Genomic DNA, 22716 nt, shown 5'->3' on the forward strand with positions numbered 1-22716 from the left:
CAAAGCTGAAACATTTTGTGTTGCCATTAACACTCTGCCCATCTTGGAAGAGACTAATTTTAATTGTAATGTAAATGTTAATGTTCTTTTGCCATATTTGAGGTAACAAACTACCTGATGGGAAATATTTCCTCATTAATGTCACAACATTTAGAATAGGACAGAAGGATTTTACTCTATTGAAGCAGTCCATGTGGCAGTATTGGCATACAGGATCAGACTGTCCAAGAGGGTATGTCCCTGGAATTTTCATTGCACTGAAACACAGAATGGTGGAGGTTGGAAGGGACCTCTGAAGATCATTTAGTCCACCCCCCCTGTTAAGGCAGGATCACCCAGAGTAAATCACCCAGGAACTTATCCAGGTAGGTTTTGAATGCCTCCAGAGGAGGTGACTCCACAACCTCTCTGGGCAGCCTGGTCCAGTGTTCTGTCACCCTCAAAGTAATGGATTTTTTTCCTTATGTTTGCATGGAACCTCTTGTGTTCCACTTTGTGTTCATTGCCCAAAACTTGTCAAAAGGTTGAGGGGTGTTTTTTCACTGCAATTTTCAGTTTTCCAGGTAGGAGAGTTGTAGAGTTGTTAACATCTTCCCCTCCCATGCTCTAGTTTACTCCTTTTCCAGGCAGCACAGGCAGCTCATGCATCAGCTGTGCTGGAGGCAGAGGCAGATGAAGGAATAGTTTCATGCTGGTGGCAGGGCCAAGAGGATATGAAGTGGAAATAAGTGCAGTCACCTGTGAGATCACAACTGGATCTCCTCAGTCCCTTGCAGGGAGGATGCATCACTGCACAGCCCTCCCCATGCACAGGAGAGGGAACCTGCCCCCAGCTAGTGCTGGGAAAACGGGAATCCTTCTGAGATACTATGATAAACGTCCCTGAATTTTTACCCCAGTGCAGGCATCTGACAACCATACATGCATGCTGGGTCCATGTGGATACTGCTTTATACATTAGTGATGCTTTTTCATGCATGTAACCATAGGTGCAGAACCAGACACCTTGCACTGTGCATGCAGCCTCCTCTAAATCTCCAGGCTGGCTGACCTTCTCAAAACCCATATGCAGGCATGAAGGTAGCTTAGCTCTGGGTCTGGCCATTGTATCTCCTAAAGGGCACATCTTCAAAACCATGACTGTCCAAGATGGGCAGCAGCAAGCAAGTTCAGAAACAGAAATTCTTCCTGTCACAGAGATGCTGCTCTTTTATTGAGCTGGCCTTGAAGGCAGAGTGACATGAAGGTAGAGACATGGATTTCTGTCAGGAGCTCATGCTCAGCTGCTAATCAGATCAGAGGAGACTCAGTCATGATCCATTACCTGCAGCCTTGTGACTAATTCTTAATGAGGCCTCTCAGAGCAGAGGAAGGATCTTGGGTAATTATCCCAAGAACTGCACTCCAGATTAGGCAGAAAACACTCAAGTGTAACTTTAAAGGTCACTTTGTTCTATTAGGAAGAGCTCTTACCTTCCTCCCTTCCTTTGCTGTCTCCCTTGACTTGGGTCTAGCCTCTCTCTGCCATGAAGCTCCATGAAACCCACGTGTGGTTGACCCTGAGATCCTATTTACTCCCATCAGAAATTATCCACCCTACATGTTTTCCTCCTAACTATTCCCTCCTTCTCCATCTCCTTTGCTCTTTCAGGCATCTTGCTTTTTCTCTTCTCTTCTCTTCTCTTCTCTTCTCTTCTCTTCTCTTCTCTTCTCTTCTCTTCTCTTCTCTTCTCTTCTCTTCTCTTCTATTCTCTTCTCTTCTCTTCTCTTCTCTTCTCTTCTCTTCTCTTCTCTTCTCTTCTCTTCTCTTCTCTTCTCTTCTCTTCTCAGATAGCCAACTGAGTTCTATTGATTCACCTACTTAGCAGTTTTTCTGCTTATTTAGCTGCTTACCTAGTTATCTGCTGTGCCTTCCTCAGGTTTTCATTACTAGCAGTCATCATCACAGGGTATAAAAAGCCTCAAATTGTTTATTGTTCATTAGGTAAGAACCAGAACTCAGTGATTTAGATAATCACCGGAACAGTGAAAACAACCTGCCCATTATTTTTAAAGGCAAATAATAAAAACAATAATAATCTATCCACAACATGACTCAGTAAATGAAACCCAGTTTCTGTGAAACCAAGATTAAAGCAGCACTTGCCAAATTATACTCAAAGCGGAAGATGTAATGTGGCCCATTCATCTGAAAAATTAAAATTTGTGCAAGTACAAGGATTCCAGAAATAAAACCATCTGGGCAAATGAGCAATTAAATCCCACATTTCCTTATTTTGTCAAAAAAAACTTGGGAATAACCTCAATAAACTACAGGCCCAGTGAATTTCCTCCTTCTTCTGAAGCTGACTTTTTGTTAACCAGCATGTATTTATTTATTAATTCAGTCATGACCTCTATCTGTTGACTTCTGGACTGGCTCCCCAACTGGGACTGAAGCCATGGCTTCTAGCATCCAAATAAAACCTCTGTGACTTTTCCCAAAGATTACAGTCATTAGAGAGTCCCAAAATCTGATCTGCAAACCTCTTACGCAGATCAGCAATTTGGGAGGGACAGAGAGAGACGTGGACAGAATTCCCCTTCAAGGGTAATGGAAAAGGTCACATTTATTTATGTGTTTCATGCACAAAAATCCATCAAAACTCAATGGCAGGGACACCCAAACACTTCACTGAGCTCCACTCTACTGCTTCTTGTGCCTTCAGCTCATTCCCTGTTGAGCCTGATGTGCTGAGCATCATATGAAGCCACCAGAAGCCACCAGTGCTGCTTCAGGGAATTTACAGTGAAGAAGCTGATCACAGGCAAACTGAGGAGATGAAAAGGCTAGAGAAAAGACTATACTGTCCCCTTTCATTTCTTACATACACCCTACACAAACACACACTCCATGCTCTCAGTTACCATCTCCTTTGTTCCTGTGCCCTACCTTGCAGGTGGAGTTTGCTCTCAGTGCTTTGCAGAAGGACAGAACTCACAGAGTCCAGATTGTCATAGCTGTTACAGCCCAGGGGGCCAGTCCGAGTTTCTGTTACCTGTGGAGGATGCAGAAAAAGAAAGAATGTTCCCTTTGATTGCATCACCACATCTTCCCCAGGCAGGCTCAGACCTTGTAATATAGCTATCCCTTGTCACCACTAGTGCAATCCAAAATGCATCTTCCCTAACAGAAAAAGATGCCCCACAATGAACAGACAGAGCTAATGTTTGGCACATTCACAAGCTGAAAAAATAGAGTGATGGTATCTGCCTCCTTTATGGTACTGCATGTTACTCTGAGCTTGGCAATGAGATCCTGCAGATTGATGTTTCTCATAGAGGATCTCCATTGGAGAACATCAGAAGCCAGCAGAGGAATTATTCCCTGGCTTCTCTTGCTGGAAAGCAAGATACAGAGATGGATTGCCAGCCCACCATGGTGCCTAATGCTCCCACAACATATGTGCATACCATCCTTGTGCTGAGGATGGATGGAGGCACAGATGACCTGCAGTGCTGTTGCTGTGGTTGTTGCTGTTGGTTTCCAGCCATAGAGGAGAGCTGCCCTTCCTGAATTCACAAAGGGTGATTATCTGCTGTCACTGTTTCAATATCTCAATTCGATTTCCCATCCAGAAGGGAACAGACTCATCCATGAGACACCACAGAACAATAACCAGGCTGAAACCTTTCAGAAATGGCTAACAATGACGACTCCATCCACATCTCCTTCCCTGGAGTGAACGCTGCAACAATAAAATCCCTCCCCAGTATAGGATGATTGCTTTTAGAGAAGGCAGCCTTTGTCTGCAGAGCCATTTTCCCTGTTTTGTATGCTCTGAGCAGCTCCCCTTCCTTCCTGTTGCAACCCCCAAGCTGTCTCTCAGTCCATTTCATTCCAGACACCTCAGTAATGCCACACTGAGTTTTTCACCTTTTCTTGTAGTAAACTCCTCTGAGAGATGTTAACAGTCTTACACCCACAAGAGGAAAATACTCCTGGGTTGTACAAGGTTGACCATTTCACAGACCTGCCTTTCTCTGCCAAACTCCATTGCTCAGCTGGATTATCTGTTCCCCCTTTCCCTTCCAGCAGTCATCACCACACATAATGGATGTCTCCTGTCCTTCAAACCCATCACACTGAACTCTCATCTCTTTCCAGATATTATTGGGCCTGGGGAAATCACTTCTTCAGTAAGGTCTATAAGAGAACAATTTACCCTGGGAAATCAGTGTGGGAACAAAAGAGTTTGCGATCAAAACAGTCGTCACACAGGACTGGCAAAGTCCTGCCTCAAATCCCTACAGTACTGGTATGGACATGCAATTTTCCTTCTATTTCCAATGCAAGATACAGCACCTTGATTGCTCCAGTCGAGATTTGGATCTCATGGAGTCTCCTCATGGTGCCATCACGGTCTACAAAGTAGGAGGATGCAAGCTGGTGCAAAGCTTCAACGCTCTGGGTAGCGTTTCCTGACTTTCTGTCGAGGCGGCTTTTGTCCATGTACATGGTCAAGGCCTCCTCTCCTGCAGCAGAAAGAAAAGAGGATTTCAGTAAGGTCCAGGAGGCTGCCATGTAGGATCATCTTAATAGGAGCACATGATGTCCTATATTACACCTAAGAAGAAAGAAAAGATGTCATTAAGGTGCAGGAAGCTGCCATATGGGGTCATCATAGCAGGAACATGTGATGTCTCATGGAGCACATAAAGACATGTCCAGCACCTAAAGAAAGACATGTTCAGCACATAAAGACATGTTCAGCACATAAAGACATGTCCAGCACCTAAAGACATGTTCAGCACCTAAAGACATGCCCAGCACATAAAGACATGTCCAACACCTGAAGAAAGACATGTCCAACACCTAAAGACATGTCCTACACCTGAAGAAAAACATGTCCAATACCTACAGAAAGACATGTCCAGCACCTAAAGAAAGATATGTCCAGCACCTGAAGAAAAACATGTCCAACACCTGAAGAAAAACATGTACAACACCTAGAGAAAGACATGGCCAGCACCTAAAACATTCTGAAATCAACCCAGCCTTCCCCACCAGTTGCAGAACCTCAGTGAACTATATATGAGCTTCCTTCTCTGTTCAGCCAGAAGGCCAGGTCCACCACACTTGTGGATCAGCTCCATTGGATTGAGTAAGCAACAGTTTAGATATTTATTAGCCAGTTTATAGCTTTACCCCAGCTGTTGGAAAGGATTCAGACCATATGTCTCACTTGAGGAATGCTTTTCTCTGTGAGCAGTGCCTCTGAAAGGATGCACACCTAACCAGAGAAGAGGCCACTTTTATGCAATTCTCTGACCTGGTTTGTAGAGGGAAAAAATGCTGATTTTAGATGCAAATAGGACATAGGTAGGTAGGAAGGTTGGTGGGTCCAGAGGATAAAAAAGTGCTGGCTATATCTCTTTAGCTTAGGTAAAAGCAGAAGGTTGAGTAAAGGAAGGCAGAGGAAAAAGCAAATTGGAAAGTTAGGTGAAACCAAACCACCCTTTCTGTTTGTTGGGGGTTTTGTTGTTGTTGTGTTTGGGGTTTATTTTTGTTTGGTTGGTTGGGTTTGGGTTGGTTTTGTTGTTGTTGTTGGGTTTTGTTTGCTTGGGTTTTGGGTTGGTTTTTTATGGGGGGGTGTTTGTTTTTTTTCTTTTCCCCTTCCTAGAGCCTTTTTCAGTCAATCTAAATGAAGTCAAAGTGGATAAGGGAGAAGAAGTGTCTTTGAGCCAGTAATCCCAGGAATCTGGGAGTGCAGCAGTTGAGACCTGATAGCACCAAGCATCCCAAACATTAGCAAGAACTGGAACCTAACAAAAGCTATGAAAAGGACATGAAGCTGAGAAGTAATATTTACCTAAAAGTTCGATTTATGCTGTACGAGCCAGATTAAAATCCAGCTCATCCTTAATGTAAGACTGGCATTATAGAAAGAGTAAAAAGATAGAATATCATCTGCATTCCTAATACCTGAGGTTGTGATTTTAACAAATGAAGAGGAGAGATTCCTAGGCTAGTGATGTGCCATTTCTACACAGCTCTCTTAATGAGAGGAACGGTGCTTGTTCCAATTTGATAGATGATCCATTGATGAACACTGCCTCTGGCGATGATAGCATGGGCAAAAAATGCACCACCACTTTTTAGGCCAAGAAATATTTTGCTTTTCAACATTTTTTTTTTTTTTTTTGAGAGAAGAAGCCCTTGCTTTTCTTAAAAAAAAAAAAAAAATCATATCATTGTCCAAATAATTTCATTCATTGCATGTATGCAAAAAAAAACCCAAAAAAACCCCAAAATCCAACACCTTTAAAAAGCCAGTAAGTTTCTTCCTTGCTTTGCCTGGAAAATGTCCAGCTTTTATCTGGAAGCCAAAAAGCCTGAAAACAAACCAAAAATATTCTGGCTGTAAAGCAAGATTTTTTTTTTCTTTTTAATTGAATTTAATTTTCTCAGGCGATTGATATGTTGATGGTTGAGCCTTTGGCTCTAGATGAAAATGTGAAGGTTTTGTGGGAGAAAGATACAAAGAATTGATCAGCTGAAATCTTTTAACTGGCTTCACAAGAGCTAAGCAGAGAAATTTGGCATGCAAAACTTTCTCCCTTTAATATTTTGTTTAAAATATCCTACTGTCTTTTGACCACAATCAGAGTTGTGGTAGTAACAGTATCACCCTTGTTACTTCTCACAAAACCCACTTTCCCAACACTGATTTCCTTGATCACCATTAACATTATTATGAGATGAGCAGTGTGAGGGAGGCCTGGGCAGGGATGAAGGCTCTCTCAGATCAGGCTCTATCCACATGAACAGCAGAAAGATGGTTCCTGTCCCAGAGGATTTAAAGCCCACGTACCTGAATAGGCACACCAGATGGGTGCAACAATCAGCAAAGCACAAGATAAGGAGGTGAGTGTGATTAGTGCTAGATACAGTGGTTACCACACATCAGGTGCCTGGCTGCTGCCAGTGCAGGTTCAGGTTCTGTCTTTAGAATGCATTTTACTGGGGGATTTGAAGGAAGGTCAGACTTTGTTACTTTTTTTCAAGGCAACTCATTTGTCACCAAGAGCATATCTGCATGGGAGTTAGCCAAGAAGCCTAGGGGAAAGTAGGCTGGATTGGTTTGGAAGTGTTGTGTTTTGAGCCAAAAGTTTTGTCTCTCTCATGTGATCACAGAATCACAGAATCAGTAAGGTTGGAAAAGACCTCAAGGATCATCAAAGTCCAACCTGTCACCCAAGACCTCATAACTACTAAACCATGGAACTACTTATCTGCCTGCAGATGCAGCAGTCGTAAACAATGCTTTGTCTCCATTTCCTGAAGATGTGAAAGAAGAGGGAAGATCTGGAATAATCTTCCCCTCAGCTGTAATTCTCAGAGGAACCTGTAGGATCCAGCTATCAACTCTTACTCAGTCCCACCAGTAGCTGGTCTAAACCCATCATTTTCTGGAAAAAATATTATCCCTTCTTTTCATAACCAAGCTGCAAAATTCAGGACCTTTTCAGTCCAAATCAGCTCATTTTAACAGAGAGATGCTGATATTGGAGATCCCTTGGACAGAGAGCATCCAGGAAGCATGGACTGAATCACATCAGGCCATAGGAGCAGTTTCAAATCACCAGGAGATTCACCATTAGGTTTTGGTCCCCAGACAACACCAAGCAGGCAATGAGCAACCAAGATAGGTCCTAGATATCAGCCAAGAGAAACCTGTGCTCAAGGGCAGTGAAAAATCAGTATTTTCCAACAAAAATTGTCATGTTTCCTCCCTGAGGTGTTGGAATTTTTCCAATGGGAGAAAGAAAACAGGAAAGTAAAGCCTAAGGTAATTGATGCTTCTCCTGAGGGAAAAATACTGCTCCTAGGGGGGCAGGGCACTGAGCAAACCCAGTATTGCTGGAAACTTATTCTGTGTACATCTGTGCAGACCTGGAAAGGCACAACATCCCCATGGAGAGTGCACATGAGAAAGCAACCCTTAGATTGGGAGAGGTTAATAGACTTTTGCTGCATTATTAAGTCTTAATTTCTCGTTTATTAAGTGGATGCTATGTTCAAAGTTGTCTTTCCTTCAGGGCTTTCCCTGCAAATTGGCTCTCAGCTCTGTGCTCCATCCCAGAGCATGGATGCCCTCAAAATGACCCTTCACCAATCCCTTTGTCAGAACTAAACTGGAGCAGAGCTGGATTTTTATTAGGCTCCAGGGGGACTCAGCTGCTCTGCAGGTTGAAAGGCATCAGAGCTGGTCCTCATGTGGCCAGGTGTGAAAATAGCTGCTGGATTCAGGTGGACTGGCCTGATCCATCACCCACTCTCCTGGGGTCCATGCAACAGCTGGCATTTTAAAGCAAAACAATTTCCTGTGTGTTTGTCACTTGTTTGCAACTTAATAAGACATCAGGCTAAGATACAAACAACTGTAATCCAAAGCAGAATTCTTGTACCTTTTCTGTGGAGACATGAGGCCTTTGGAGAGCAAGAGTGCCAGGACATGTCTGGGTTTATATCCCAGTGGTCTTGTTTAGCCCACAGACTGTGATTAGAGTGTATCCTTCTTGCATAATGCATGCCCAGCTTCATCTACATTTTTCTCTCAGATTGCCATTGCCAAGATAAATCCTTCTTTTCTCCCTTACCATTGCTCACCATGCTCTGGGCTGATGGAGCATTTAACACTCCTCTCCAACACCACTTCTCATTACAAGTCTCTGCATATTTAAAGTTGTTGTGTTGTAAAATCAGAAGAAGAAACAAGCCCCTGTGAATAATTCACAACCTCACCCAGGCAAAATTAAAAATATATTTTACCATCAAAGGTCTTTCTTATTTTGAATTTCCATGAATGTGAGTGGCAAGAAGGAAAAAGACTTGTCACTGGAAAGAAAAGTACACCCACAAATAAAAAGTAATCTCAACATTTCACCCCATTCTTACATGGCTGGGGCTCTGTAAAATATGATCCTGAAGAGAAATTTCCTCAATAAAGAGGAGTTTATCTTTATCCAGACTTCATTAAGAGCTGATGCTGGCAGTCACTTGTACCCTTCAACACATGGAAACTTGCTTTATCTCACATTTATTGCTGACAGAGCAGAAGGTTTGAATACCTGGACTGGAAGGACAGCCTGAGGATCTTTGAAGGACACATGTCACATAGAGAGGCCATTTGACTTCAGTGGAACCTTGCCAATTTACCTACCACATAATTTGTGCATGAATCATATGCACACCTCTAATTTCATCTATGTCTCACTCCAGTGTCTGCAGAATGCTTTGGGAGCAGACAGATGGCCAGAAATTCCTCAAAGTTCACTATCAATGCTGAAGAATGGCAAGGCTGGAGGTCAGGTACATTAGGAGAAGCAACAGCAACAAACTGTACTGCAGTTAAGACCTTTCACTACTGAAGAATTCCTTTTACTGATAGTAGTTCTCAAAAGAAAGGCATTTACATGCATACTCCAATGGGGTAAAGAATGGTAAAAATAATGTAAAAAGAGGAAGGAAAAAAAGAAAAGAAAAGAAAAGAAACCTAGCAGTGAATATCAAGAGGAGCTGTTGAGTTTTTGGTGCTGCATAAACATTTCAACTCCTGATAAGAGGAGGGGTGAAAATGAACAGCTCCTCTTGATATTCACTTCTGGGGTTCTTCTTTTTTCAGGACTTGAAATGTTTGTGCAGCATCAATGCCAGTGCTTGCTCATGGGTTAGTGCCCTCACAGTACTTCTGCCTTACATCATCGTTGACACGTTCTGCTTGCACGTGGAAATCTCTCTTCAGCCCTTACATACACATTTTGCATTTTCCTAGAATCATTAAGGTTAGAAAAGAGCTCTAAAATTGTCAGGTCCTTGAGTCTTACATAACTATTTCTTTATCCAAAGTCTACTTCACAATACTGCTTTCAATTAAGCATTAAGATCAAGGGAGGTTTTCCTGTCCATCCACTCTACCCCAGTGAGACCACATCTGGAGTATTGTGCTCAGTTCTGAGCTCCCCAGTTCAAGAGGGACAGGGAAATACTGGAAATACCATGGAGGCTGCAAGGATGATTAAGAGACTGAAGCATCTGTCTGAGGAGGAGAGGCTGAGAGACCTGGGGCTCTTTTTAGCCTGCAGAAGACTGGGAGGGGATCTTATCAATGTTTACAAATATCTGCAGGGTGGGTGTTGAGAAGGGGGCATTTGAACACAGAAGGTTCCACCTCAACATGAGGAAAAACAACTTTGCTGTGAGGGTGCTGGAGCACTAGAGCAGGTTGCTCAGAGAGGTTCTGGATTTGCCTTCTCTGGAGACTTTCAAGCCCCATCTGGATGTGTTCCTGTGCGACCTGCCTTAGGTGACTTTGCTGTGGCAGGAGGTTGGACTTAATGTTCTCTAGAGTCACCTTTCAACCCCTACCATTCTCTGATTCAACATAGACCTTTCTGGCCATCTCTTCCCCTGCTGCACATGCTCCCTGCCCAACTCCTTGAACTGTTTTTTTTTTTTTTTTGTGGAGCTCTTTAACATTCCTCCAGTCCTGCAAGAAAGGATGCTTTCCTATTGTCAGATTGGGGAGGGAGGCTGAGGAATGACAGGCAGGCTCCTGGGCTAAATGAAGCATGTTTATCTTGCTGCACAGCAGTACACACACACTGGTGGAGGAGCTCAGGTGCACAGGTATCACAGATGCCCACCTCACACACCTTGTACTGGGAATTCATTTGCCATACCCTGGAGATTTTCACACTGTCTGATAGGTGAGTTGGCCTTTAGTTGGAGGAGCTGCAGCCTGACTCTGTACTACCAGCATGGCCAAGGCTTGCAGGTGCTGCCCAGTGCCTTCACTACCTGCTACAGCGTGGAGAGCTGGAATCCCCCTCCACGCTGACAATAACCAGGCTAACTCAGTTTGGAAGCAAATGAAGCTGTGTTTACATGCAAAACTACAATCTGTAATGAAATGCAATGAATCTGTACAAATAGACACTATTCACAACATTTACAAATACGTACAATCAACAGAAAAGCACAAAAAAAAAAAAAACAAACCCTGGCCCCACTCTCTGAGGGGCCCTGCTTCTTTCCTACCCCCTCCTTCCCAAGCAGGCAAAAGGGTAGAAAGCCAAGAAGCAGAGAGGTTTGTTAAACTTAGCTTGTCAAGGTCAGTATGCAGGTGTGTGTGTTATCCAGCCAGAAGGAGAAACAGAGCAGGCAGACTGAGAGAGACTGCCTGCACCTTGTTTTGAGTACTGACTCTTAAACTTTTCTCTCTCTCCAGTGGAAGGGTTCAGAATAATCATTATCTTGCTTTCTTACACCCAGTAGTGATTTATTTACATTCTTTCACTTTTCTGCTCGAACTCTGCGAGTTAAAATTGAAGACATAGTCTTAAAACCACCCCACTACCCCTCCGCCAACACCCACGTAAGGAGACCGCCCAGGTTGCCACCTACCTCCCAGGGTGGCAGAGATGAGGATGTGGGTGCCGTACTTTTTGATGATGGTATCAATGAACTGCTGTGTGGTGGGTCTTCTGCCCAGGAGGCGGATGCTCCGCTGAAACTCAGGCATCAGGGGCAGTGGATTGTGGAGCAGGTCCCTCCGCTCGATGGCTGTGTTCCTCACCTTCCAACGGGCAAACTCCCTGTGCAACAACACAGAAACACAACAGAGGTGAGGCTTTGAGGCTGGAGGGGCAGGGAAAGCCATCGAGGGCAGGAAAGAAGGGTGAGGCTGGGGACAATTCTGTGGGACACCTTCACGTGTGAGACCAGAAGCTAGACAGAGGAGAAAGGAGATGAGAATAGAAAAGTGAGACATTGCTGCACATAATACACCTTGAGGATCAGGGTCTGGGTTGATGAGGACAAGCCTCAGAATCTCCAGAGATGTGTGGCAAAGAGTTGCATCTCCCTACAAAGAAAACAGATTGTTCCTTTCCCCCTCACACACTTTGGGGTCTTACACCTCCCATGAACCAGCAAATTCTGGTTTCTCTCATCAAAAAAGTCGTTCATTTAGGCTGTAGATCTAGATCAATCTTATCATTGCTCTATCCCTCTGTCCACAAACCTTTCTGATGTGCTTTTGCAAAGCAAGGCTGAAGAAAACACACTTTCTCTAAACATCCTAATCTTTCAGCACCAGAAGTACAGCAAAAGATTGTCTTGAAGTGGTTTCAAACCCAGTAGTTTTGAAGGCTTGATAAACCATCTAAAAGGATCGATTCAGATATAAGCAGAGGCCAGGATGAAAATGGAAGTTGTTTGGTTTTATTCCTCTTATAAAAAAGCAAAAGCAAAAGAAAAAAACAGCCTATAAAGTGATTTTTCAAATCTCTTCTTTTAAAGTGAGAGCAACTGGGGAAAAAAAATCAAGTTAATGTTTGCAAAAGCAGCTCTTTATTGCAGGAATACATTTTGAAACGACAGAGGGAAGTGCCTAGAGAAAACCTTGCACACCTGTGATCTAAAAGTCAGGCCTCTGAAACATCACCAGCTGAGGAATTAAAAGATGAGAAACCTATTAATGTCCTTTGAAAAAAAAATATTGAGCAAGACCTTCTTAAGAGGAAAGGATATTATTTATAACTGCTCTCCTGCAATGCACCTGCCCTACCTTAAGCTATCTCCTAGATAATCAAGTCACAAAGCTTCTCTGTCACTTTTCATTCATTTATTCCTGTAACTCGGGTTTAAGACAAAAAAAATCATGTAAACGATAGGAATGACAATATCTGGCACTGACATGGTACTTGCCATCAATGTTTGTCAGCCAGCACTGGAAATCCCATTTTGCTGGTAGAAAAGATGACATGTGGACAGATTTAGGAGATGCTGTACACCAGTTGCAAAGCCAGGTCCACAAACCAAATCTTTTCTTCCCAGGCTGATTCTACATCTAGTCCATTTTATGTGTGTTGTGTTGTTTTACTTAATGCAATTACACATGTATTTATTTTGATTGCACCCCATCACAGCACCCCAGGCTGCCTAACAGCAATTGCAAGCATTAAAATAGCAAAGAGCCAGCTTTTTAGTTCAAAAAGAATCTCCTTACAGCCCAGCTAATGCCCCCTCTGTAGCTCGTAGGCTTTCACAAGCTGAGTAAAAATGCCAAAACAAAACACTCCTCTTACCACATCCTCAGAGTCATTAGTGCCAAATGTTGAAATCCACAAAACATCAGCTTTTCCTAGAAAAATCTCTTCAAAATGGCAAAGAAAACCCAATCCAAAAGAAACACCTGTATTTTAGTACTAGGAGTGGAGAAATACAGACCATTGGCTCCAAAGCTGTCTGCAGATAACCAATGGCCATGTATTCAACGTAAGGATAACACTATGTTTTTCCTCTGTGATCTCTCAACAGTACAAGAGTCTGGTAATTAGTAACTTTGGAAAGGGTGATACCTACGTTTGGAGGTCCCCCAGCTGATTTTTATGATAGATAAAACCTTAAAAGTAAAGCAAAATAGCTTCTCTGACTGCAGAGGGTGGTTGCTCTAATCATTCCTGGTTAGTTGCAAGCCCAGATTTTGCTGTACAGGGAAATCCCCTTTGCATGAAGGAGGAAGGGTCTCTTCAGCATCTACACTGCATGGGAAGATGCAGAGCTGGGTGCCAAACAGCCAGCAAGGTTTTATAATAAATAGAGATTCCCACACTGCTGTCATAAAGTTCATAACAAGCAAGCATAGGAAAAATGCCATCTGTGCTTCCTTACCAAAGAGACTGTTACAGCTTCCTGTAGAACTCCAGCATACATTTGCTGTCAGATTACTTCTTCCTGCAAGCACTAGCAATAAAGTCAGGAGGCACTAGGCCTCCAGAACCCCAGAAGTGGCTGGGGGAATGCTTCATGTCTCCCAACAAAATACAAAGTTTGTTTTTGATACTGTCAGGTTATCTATGCCAAGGCAAAGATCACAGATTTGAAACATGCAACTGATCAAGGAGAGCTCTCTTGGTGTATTGACACCCAAAGCCTAGGAGTGACTTCATTCAGCATGTGGAGATCAACACGGCACAGTAAAAACAAGGACCATGGACTGGAAAGCAGTGAACAGTAAGGATGGGAACAGAGAATTAAAATGTGGTAAACTGGGTCCAAAGGGAACCCATCATCAGGTCCATCATCTCCTGATACCACTGGCAGGAGGTAAGAGGAGGAGGTTAGAAGAAACCATGGCCATAGCATCGACCTTGTCTGCTGCCAAGAGACAATTTCAGATTCCACTCATTCAGTAGACAAGCCCTTAGCATAATCCACATCCAAAACATTGTAGTGAAGGAGATTTTTTTCCTCTCAGTTCTTATACAAGCCATCCCTCCACAGGGCTCCCAGTCCTAGGGCATGTCTTTAGGTGAAAGCCCAGTTCTGTTGTATTCTTCAAATGCTTGGCTGTGAGGCTTTCATAGCTGATGAGAAAAGCTGAGCAAATACGTTATGATGAATAATTTATGCAACTAACTTAGATGTTTATCTTCTGCTCATAGAATATCCATGAGCCAGTTGCATCTCCCTCTAATTTATACAGTATTTGAATTTACTTAGTGACAGTTTTCAAGCTTGATTTTCAAGGCTTTGCATAGTATTTGGCTTTGTTCTTTCTTTCTGTTGCTGTTGATTGGTTGGGAATGGTCAAGCAAACGGTATGGCATTGTTGAGCTTCCTGATGGGTGGCCACAAACACATTTCAGACTTGGCTTACCCAGTTCCAGAACATTTTACATTGAAAGCAGCCCTCTAACTACACAGAATCGTTAAGCTTGGAAAAGACCTCTGAGATCATCGAGTTCCTATCATTCTGTCACTTGATACTAGGGAGAAGAGACCAACACCCACCTCACTCCCACCTCCTTTCAGGTAGCTGTAGAGAGCAAGAAGGTCTTCCCTCAGCCTCCACTTCTTCAGACTAAACAACCCCAGTTTTCTCAGCTGCTCCTCACACATATTGTTCTCCAGACTCTTCACCAACTGCATTGCCCTTCTCTGGACCCACTCTAGCACCTCAGTGTCCTTCTGGTAGTGAGGGACCCAAAACTGAATCCACTATTCAAGGTGTGGCCTCAGCAGTGCAGAGTACAGGAGGACAATCACTTCCCTACTCCTGCTTCCAAGCAACTTATGAAACTCAGTGGTGTAAGATGCACCCAGTGTCAAGATTAGGGTACGGTTTGGGAAAATAGCTTTAATATTAATGGACATGACCAGTGAAAATGTTTAGAACTGTTCAGGTGATACAAAAAGATATATATTTTTAGGTACTAGCATAGTTCCAGCTTTATGGAATGATCCAATCTATAACTCCTGAAGTTTATGAAGGAACACCTCCAAGAACAGGTTTTCTACTGGCTTTTGATTCTAGACTTAACTGCATTTTCTGCAGAAGAAACTGCTATTGGCCCAAACTGAATTCATGGCACTGGGCTAGCTAAGCATGATGTCACCTGTTTGTCACCACTGAATCCTTGAATCTGTGAATCTCTGGAAGATCTACCAAAGCCTTGGATTTATGAATGGTGTGTGCCAAAGGGCACGGAAATTGCTCCTCCCAGAAATCGATCCTTGATTCTGTTTCACAGATTGTTGCTTCTCAGAACCATCAGTGACACCACAGTATAAATGCCACTGCCTAGAAGGCACAGGTGAGGCCTCTACAGATCTCAAAGCATTTCACACAGGACAAGTACTGCACTGTATATTCATTTTCCAGGTGAAGAAGTAGCAAGGACTTGACCAGGATTATGATGGCACCCCATGATACGGTCAGGATTAGTACAGCCTTCTGACCCACAGGGGAAACCCCTGGCAGGGACCTGAACTTCTGCCAGTGGGGAAGCTTTTAAGGGTTTTGGAAAAATCCTAAATCTCTTAGCAAGGAGGAGGAAGAGCCTCTCTTCCTGATGCAGAGATGGGATAAGGAGAAACCATGACCTAACGTCTGAGTAGCAGGGGCAGAGGCGCTTGTTTATGCTCTAATGTCTGGGTAGTGCAGACAGCCAATGCTAATGTGGAGCATCCCCAGGAAAATGCCTGCCAGGTCAGCAGAGAGGAGTCTGCTCTCTAATGCCTGGTGAAAGCACTGAAGAGCCCACTCTGCTAATGGCTGGAAGGGGGAGAAAGTGCTAATGCCTGAAGAGGGAAGGGAGGTGAGAGGAAAGAGAGGGATGAAGCACTGCCTCAGGGAGGCAGATTTGCCTTTCCAGCCCTTCCTGCCTGTTACAGGCAGGGGATACATTTTATTTGTATACAGCTTTATCTGAGAAAACACTTGGCCCTTCAGAGTCTGTGTTAATGAGCTCGCCATCAAGGCCATGCGTGTCAGAGAGAGGGAGCCATGAGGGATGTCTCAGTGCTCATTACCACTATGACCCCTCCAGGGAAAGAGAAAAAAGGGGGGGGAGAATAGTGAAGAGGAAGGAAAATCCAAAAGCCTGGAATGGTTACATCACCCTTACCCCCTACGGTACCCCCATGCAGATTCTAAGGGCATGAGCATCTCTACCCAGGGAGAGAAGTCTGAAAGAGAAAGGCCATCAGAGCAAATTAAATTCCCCATCTTAAAATGGCCAAGACAAGTAAAGGACATCAGTGAAGAAACAAGTTCAGTACAGACCTCGGGGGCTGGAACTTGAAACCAGAAAGAAATGCATTAAACTATGATGGAGACAGAGTGTGGCTGATGAAGGGAAAAAAGCAGAGCTGGAAGACACCAAACAAAGCCTGTAACTGTCATGCTAACTAGAACATCCCAACACCTCCTGCTGTGTGATGTGGCCTGCAGGGGCTGCAGGGCAGTTAGAGCATAACACACACTGCATGCTCAGCAAACAGGACCAGTCCCACCACTCCCTGGACTCTGGGCAAGGAGAAGGCACCAGCTCCTCTCTGCTCAGCAGTTCTTTATCTTTGTGTTTTATAGAACATAGCTCAAAAGCCTTCAACTGCTGCCTCAGGTGATGAGCAGACAGAGCCTTTCCAAAGGCAACATCCTTCTAAGTAAGAGCATGACACAAACATTGCTTAATGTCCTCTACCTGGCATACTGCACACATTGACTCTCTGATGTCTGTAGGAGCCTCAGTCAGAGATCCAGAACTCCTAGAGCCTTCCTGTTCTCTTGGATTTTGGTATATATTCAGTGGTATATGACTAGACATGTCTCTGCCCCTCGTTTTCATCCAAGCACCTCACCAACACTGACAGAACATTTTTAGACACCCCTGTGTTATCATTTGTTAGAAGGAGTGTGACAGAAACAGGAGAAAAACAAATTTTGTGCTAGCATCAGGAACTTAGTCCAAAGACCTCCACAATCCTCCCAGTTGCTCCTACAACAAAGCTGTTGGTTTGAGAGTTTTGTTTTGTCTTTCCTTTTTCCCAGTCATGAGCTTCACAAAGTTGTGGTTAGTTATCTTCAGTCCTCAGGGTGAGAGGTCTTCCAGGTTACTGTGAGCCTTTGACTCTGCAAACAATGCCATGGGGCCAGGACACGAGCATGACAACAGCACTTACAGAGCTGATCTCTTGCTGCCAGATCTGCCTTAATCGGAGTCTGTATGGAGCATCTGTGATTATGGTGGGGTCAGGGATGTTTTATTTCTAGTCTGTGCCCTCAAAATGCCAGACAGCCCCAGGCTGAGCAGTGCAATATTACTTCAGCAGCTTCCTCTACAGCTTGGCCTCTTCCCTATCTAGGCCAGCATGAAGAAATCAGTCTTCAAAGCTGAGCTTTTCAAAAGACCTACAAGAATTAGTTTCCTGTGAGGGTTTGGCACTCAGCCTCCCTAATCTAGTTAAGAAAATTCCAGTCTGTAGATTCAAGCTAGTTCTAAATTAGACAGAATGAAGCTCTGCCATAAAAGAGAGGGGGAAAAATAATATGAAAATCTAATTCCAGTGAGGTATGAAAAAGAAATCACTTAAGCTGAAGGCCTGACAGCATTTTGCATAACAACCAGGCAAGCAGACAGGCTCACACATGACAGCTGGCAGGTGAATAAGATAAATAAATTGACTATTGATCTATTGATAAGTGCTGTGCTGTCTGCAGCAGCTGTATTCCTGTAAAGGCATTTACCTATAAAGGACTGAACCCAAGGAGAAGACCATCATTCAACAGAATCATATAGCAGAAATAAAACAGCACTGTTGGACTACTTCCTCCTTCACCTGGCTCCACAGGAAAATGGAGGAATCTGTTGTGTGTTTGTCTTTTTCTGGGTCTGCACTTTGGCCAAGTGCTGGGTGCTGACTGAGGTATCTGAAACCTCAGCTCCTTCCCCTTTTCCAGGCAAACTTCTCAGCCTGTTGCATTTTCCTGTTGCAAACAGTTTTGCTTTCATCTCCCTGATATTTTTCTTACAAATATGAAATTATTCCAGAGTTGAAAACGTTGAGAATTTTGTGTTTTGGTTTGGTATGGTTTGGTTTTTTTTCTTGTAGGAGAGGGAGGTAAATAATATGTCCAGAGTGATTATTTAGTGTTATTCAGTGATGAAGTTTGCAAGAAGCAGAAAGAAAGAAAATTGCTTCAAAGTTAGATGGATTTCATGCAACCTTGAGAGCACCTTGGTAAACAGATTGTTCCAGCACTGAATTAAAAACCAATCACACAGACATGACTCTGAGCCTGGTGTTCTCTTTTAGGATGGGAACACACTTGGGTCCCTTCAGAGGCAACATCTAATGGTTGGGTGCTGAAAAGATTGATTTGTTTAAAAAAAGATGAAGCTGGAATAAATTTATTACTAGAGATTCAAAGCAGAGTGATTCAGCATAGGTAAGTACAAGTTAAAAGTTAGATCATTAAATTTGACTGTTACTAAGATTACTTACTATTAAATTTGATCATGGCCAGGACGTGCCTGTGATTCCTAGCTCTGCATTCAATGCTAAACACAGCTGAGAAAATCACAAGCAAACAAGGCATTCAACCGAGCAAGGTTACCTGCATGTTTATGCATCCTCAGAAAACACAAAGTAGCTTCTCAACTTCTCCAACACTCCCCAGCTACCTTAATCTGTAATCTATTGATCCATTCCCATATTTCACCTGAGTCAGCTGCTGCAATTCCCTTTCATCACACTCGTCAGGTGACAGTGCAGCCTGCCTGTGGGACATTTATTCTACTCAACTGTCCCCACAATGTTCTTTATGCAGATTTCAGTGCAAATGGCACACACCTCGGGCACTAGAGATTACCCTTCCCAGCACGAGCCTCATCCACCCTGGAGACTTGCTTCTAAGCAGTTCCCATTACACTTTACACCATTTCAGCTGTTTGCAGCATTGGGCTGACAGCACTTCTTCCAAGCCACTACAATTTACATAGTGGTTGATCCTAGCTGCTAGAAGCCAGAGTGACATCTCCACAAGAGCTCCCAGCATTGTTAGCACCACTGCAGCTTAACAAACATTATCAACAGTAAGAAATGTTCTGTTTTGGTGCTGTTTTCTTCCTAAAAGCTTACCTAAAGCAGACATGGATTATTAAGTTACTGAGGACCCTGTTCTAATAGGCTGCAGGGTCTGGGATGGACAAAAGAGGAACACCCATTCCTTCACTGTGAATCATCATAAACATTACAAAATAATTCTGCACTAAGATACCTGAGCTAGCCTAGAGAAACTCCTCTGTTGAATCAGACATTTGGAGTTCTCCAGTTAGGATTGCAATGGCACTGAGGTTACTTTTCAGGGCATGATTTCTTGCACTTATATTTCTACGAGTTTGATTCAGGGAATTCAAGTAGCTGTCAGAAGATGGTTTATAAGAACAACACTTTTAAAGCAAAGGATGAAACTGTCAGGAGTCATAGCAGGAATTTTAGGTATAGGAATAGTTTGGAACAAGTAATTTTATTAAATTGCACTTGCTTCATTTCCTGCACATCCAGGTGTGTGCACTACTGGCTTTTCCCCTTATTTTACCTCGAGGAAACCTGGGGTAATTGATATAATTTTAGGTTCTGTTCTCTACACTTCTTCCAGTTCCCTTCTTGTACACCTTTGTTATACATAAAATCATGTCTGAGATCTGACAGCATACATCAGCTTGTTAGACTTGGACAACAGATTGAAAGAGAGCTAAGACGCATGATGGTGAGGCAATTAACCAAGACCTGTTAGGATCATGGGGCATGGACAGGAGAAGACCCCAGATTGTTCAGTCTTGTGCTGTAGCAATTGGTACGGGGGGAAAAAAGAAAAAAAAAAAAAAAAAAAGAAAACAATCAACCAACAATCACAAGAAGAAAGGGGACCTTTTCACATGGAAGTGTTTGCTTGGACTCCAGTAAGTTAGAGGATTAAACTCTTGAGGAAGTCCCTCTTCCTGTGGCTAAGTAGCACATGAAAGTGTTTAAATCTGTTGATTTGGAAATCAAGTTTGAAATGGGAGATGGAGAGATATTAATTTAGAGAGCAGCTAAATCACCCCAGAGAGGACTGGTCCACACTAGGTCACAGTGAGCACTCTTTACGCCAAAATTCACCAGCTAGATTCACTGCCTACAAGTGTTCACATCAGCAGAGCAGTGTGAATCAAAGTCTGTAACAAGAATAGTTTGGAACAAGTCATTTTATTAAATTGCACTTGCTTCATTTCCTGCACATCCAGGTGTGTGCACTACTGGCTTTTCCCCTTATTTTACCTGTAGCAAGCTGATAACCTCAGCCTGTGACACCACAGCCCCAAACTTTGCTCTTTATTTATGATTCAGAGCTAAATTCAGATGAAAAAACACTCTGAGAAATGCAGAATTGAACTTTGATTTCTCTTGTTCCAGGCTAGGGTACCTGGCTTCTGCACTGCTGGCAACTTACGCCCAGCATTTGTCAACAGTGGGAAAATAAGGATTGGAAATTAAGCTTTGATTGCCCCTTTCTCTCAAAAAGCACAAATTTTTCCTCCAGCCCAGCATGCAACCATGTTTCAAAATTTGAACTGTTGTTAGATAATGGAGCCATCACCCTCCTCTGGTCAGTTGTGCTACTCACTTGGCAAAGGCTCAAATTCACCAAGACTGGAGGACAATATAAAAAGGAACATTTAAATACAAAGCCCACCCTGCCTCCTACACTCAGCTGTGCCCTGAAGGCAGTCCTGGCAGTGCCACCTGGGCAGAGCTACCACACTTGCTGGCTCAGCAGTGCTAGGAAACCTGTCCTTTCTCGCCCACATCCTCGTCCCTGAGTCATTCTCAGCTGATGGAAACACCAGTGAGCATGCAAGGCTCCTGCTCGTGGGTGGCTTAGATACACAAAGACTGCCAGTTGGCAAAGCCACCTGTTTACACCAGGCATCTTTTGCTTCAGGCCAGCTAAGTGAGTTCTGCCCAACTTAGGAGAAGTGAAGGGGATCCATATCCTTCCCTGTCAGGAAATATCCCCAGAATCACAGAATGCTTTGAGTTAGAAGGGACCTTTAAAAGTCATCTAGTCCAACCACCTGCAGTCAGCAGGGACATCTGCAACTAGAGCAGGTTGCTCCGAGCACCAAACAACCTGGCCTGGAATGATTCCAGGGATGGAACATGTCCCATCTCCCTGGGCAAATTGTGCCAGAGTTTTACCACCCACACTGTAAAAAATTTCTTTCTTCTATCTCATCTAAATGTCCCTCCTGATGTTTAGAACCATCATCCCTTGTCCTGTCAAAAGAGGCCTCGATAAAGTGTCCCTCCCTGTGCTTCTATTGTCCCCTTTAAGTACTGAAAGGCCACAAGAAGGTCTCTCAGGAGACTTCTCCTCTCCAGGCTGAACAACCACAACTCTCTCAGCCTATCCACACAGCAGAGGGGCTCCAGCCCTCTGATCATTTTCATGGCCTCCTCTGGCCCTGCTCTAACAGTTCCATGTCTCTCCCATGATGAGGACTCCAGAGCTGGACACAGTACTCTAGGTGGATTATCCTTCAAATGGAAGGGCTTGCTCCAGGCTGCATGGAGAGAAGATGTAGAGAAATCACAACTTGCAGAGACAAAACAGGGCAGACAAAGCAATCACTGCCTGCTCCTTAGGGCCTGACTAGATGTGACACAGGGTCACCAACCTCAGAATCATCCAGAATCATCACCCATTGCAAGGGATCTTGCAGAACACATTCATGAGTACATGATAGAGGTAGGAAAGTGCAAATGAACAAAACCTGTTGTGATGTTGTGAAACAACCCACACTCCTCTCCCACTCTGATCCTTGCTGCTTTACACCTATGCTGTTGTGACATTACTTCCTCCAAGTTGGTGTGGGAGAAAAGAGTGGTTCCTCCCCATGATTCCTCAGGACACCCATTTCTGTGCCTAAATTCTGTGGCTCAACACCCGTTTAGTTTCCAAGCTGTGCTGTTACATTCAGGCCACTCATCAAGGGTTAATATAACAATGGTGTCCAGCAAGAAGGAATATACACAGTGTCTATGAGCAGAGAATGTCCCTCAGTGGAGGATTCAGATGGTCACTAACTTGAAATTACTAGCAAAAAGCATAATGTAAGAGGTGAAGGGCTAAAAAAATAGGGCTGCAGAGCATAGCTGCAGCAAAATTCAAGCCATCTGTAATTAGAGATATTTGTGCTTTGTTCAAGATTAAAACAAAACCAAGCCTGTTCCAAAAAGCCTCTGACATCTCAGAATTACAGGAAAATTGAAGAAATTTTCTCTAGGAAAAAGGTAACCCATTTCCTCAGACTACATCCCTCTTTAGTGAAGAAAAA

At 43.6% G+C, this 22716-nt stretch overlaps 1 protein-coding gene across 1 annotated transcript in view; it reads right to left on the reverse strand.

Moving 5' to 3' along the window:
- BRINP1 (BMP/retinoic acid inducible neural specific 1) overlaps positions 1–22716 on the reverse strand; it is a 63182-nt gene that overhangs the window by 17236 nt on the left and 23230 nt on the right. Inside the window, exons 2-4 of the mRNA XM_054393468.1 lie at positions 11450–11640; positions 4346–4515; positions 2933–3038 (exon numbers count right to left, since the gene is read on the reverse strand). Coding sequence (XP_054249443.1) covers positions 2933–3038; positions 4346–4515; positions 11450–11640 — 467 coding nt within the window. The remainder of the gene's footprint in view (positions 1–2932; positions 3039–4345; positions 4516–11449; positions 11641–22716) is intronic.

Source organism: Indicator indicator, chromosome 28 (genome assembly GCF_027791375.1).
Source record: "Indicator indicator isolate 239-I01 chromosome 28, UM_Iind_1.1, whole genome shotgun sequence".
NCBI classification, from domain to species: Eukaryota; Metazoa; Chordata; class Aves; order Piciformes; family Indicatoridae; genus Indicator; species Indicator indicator.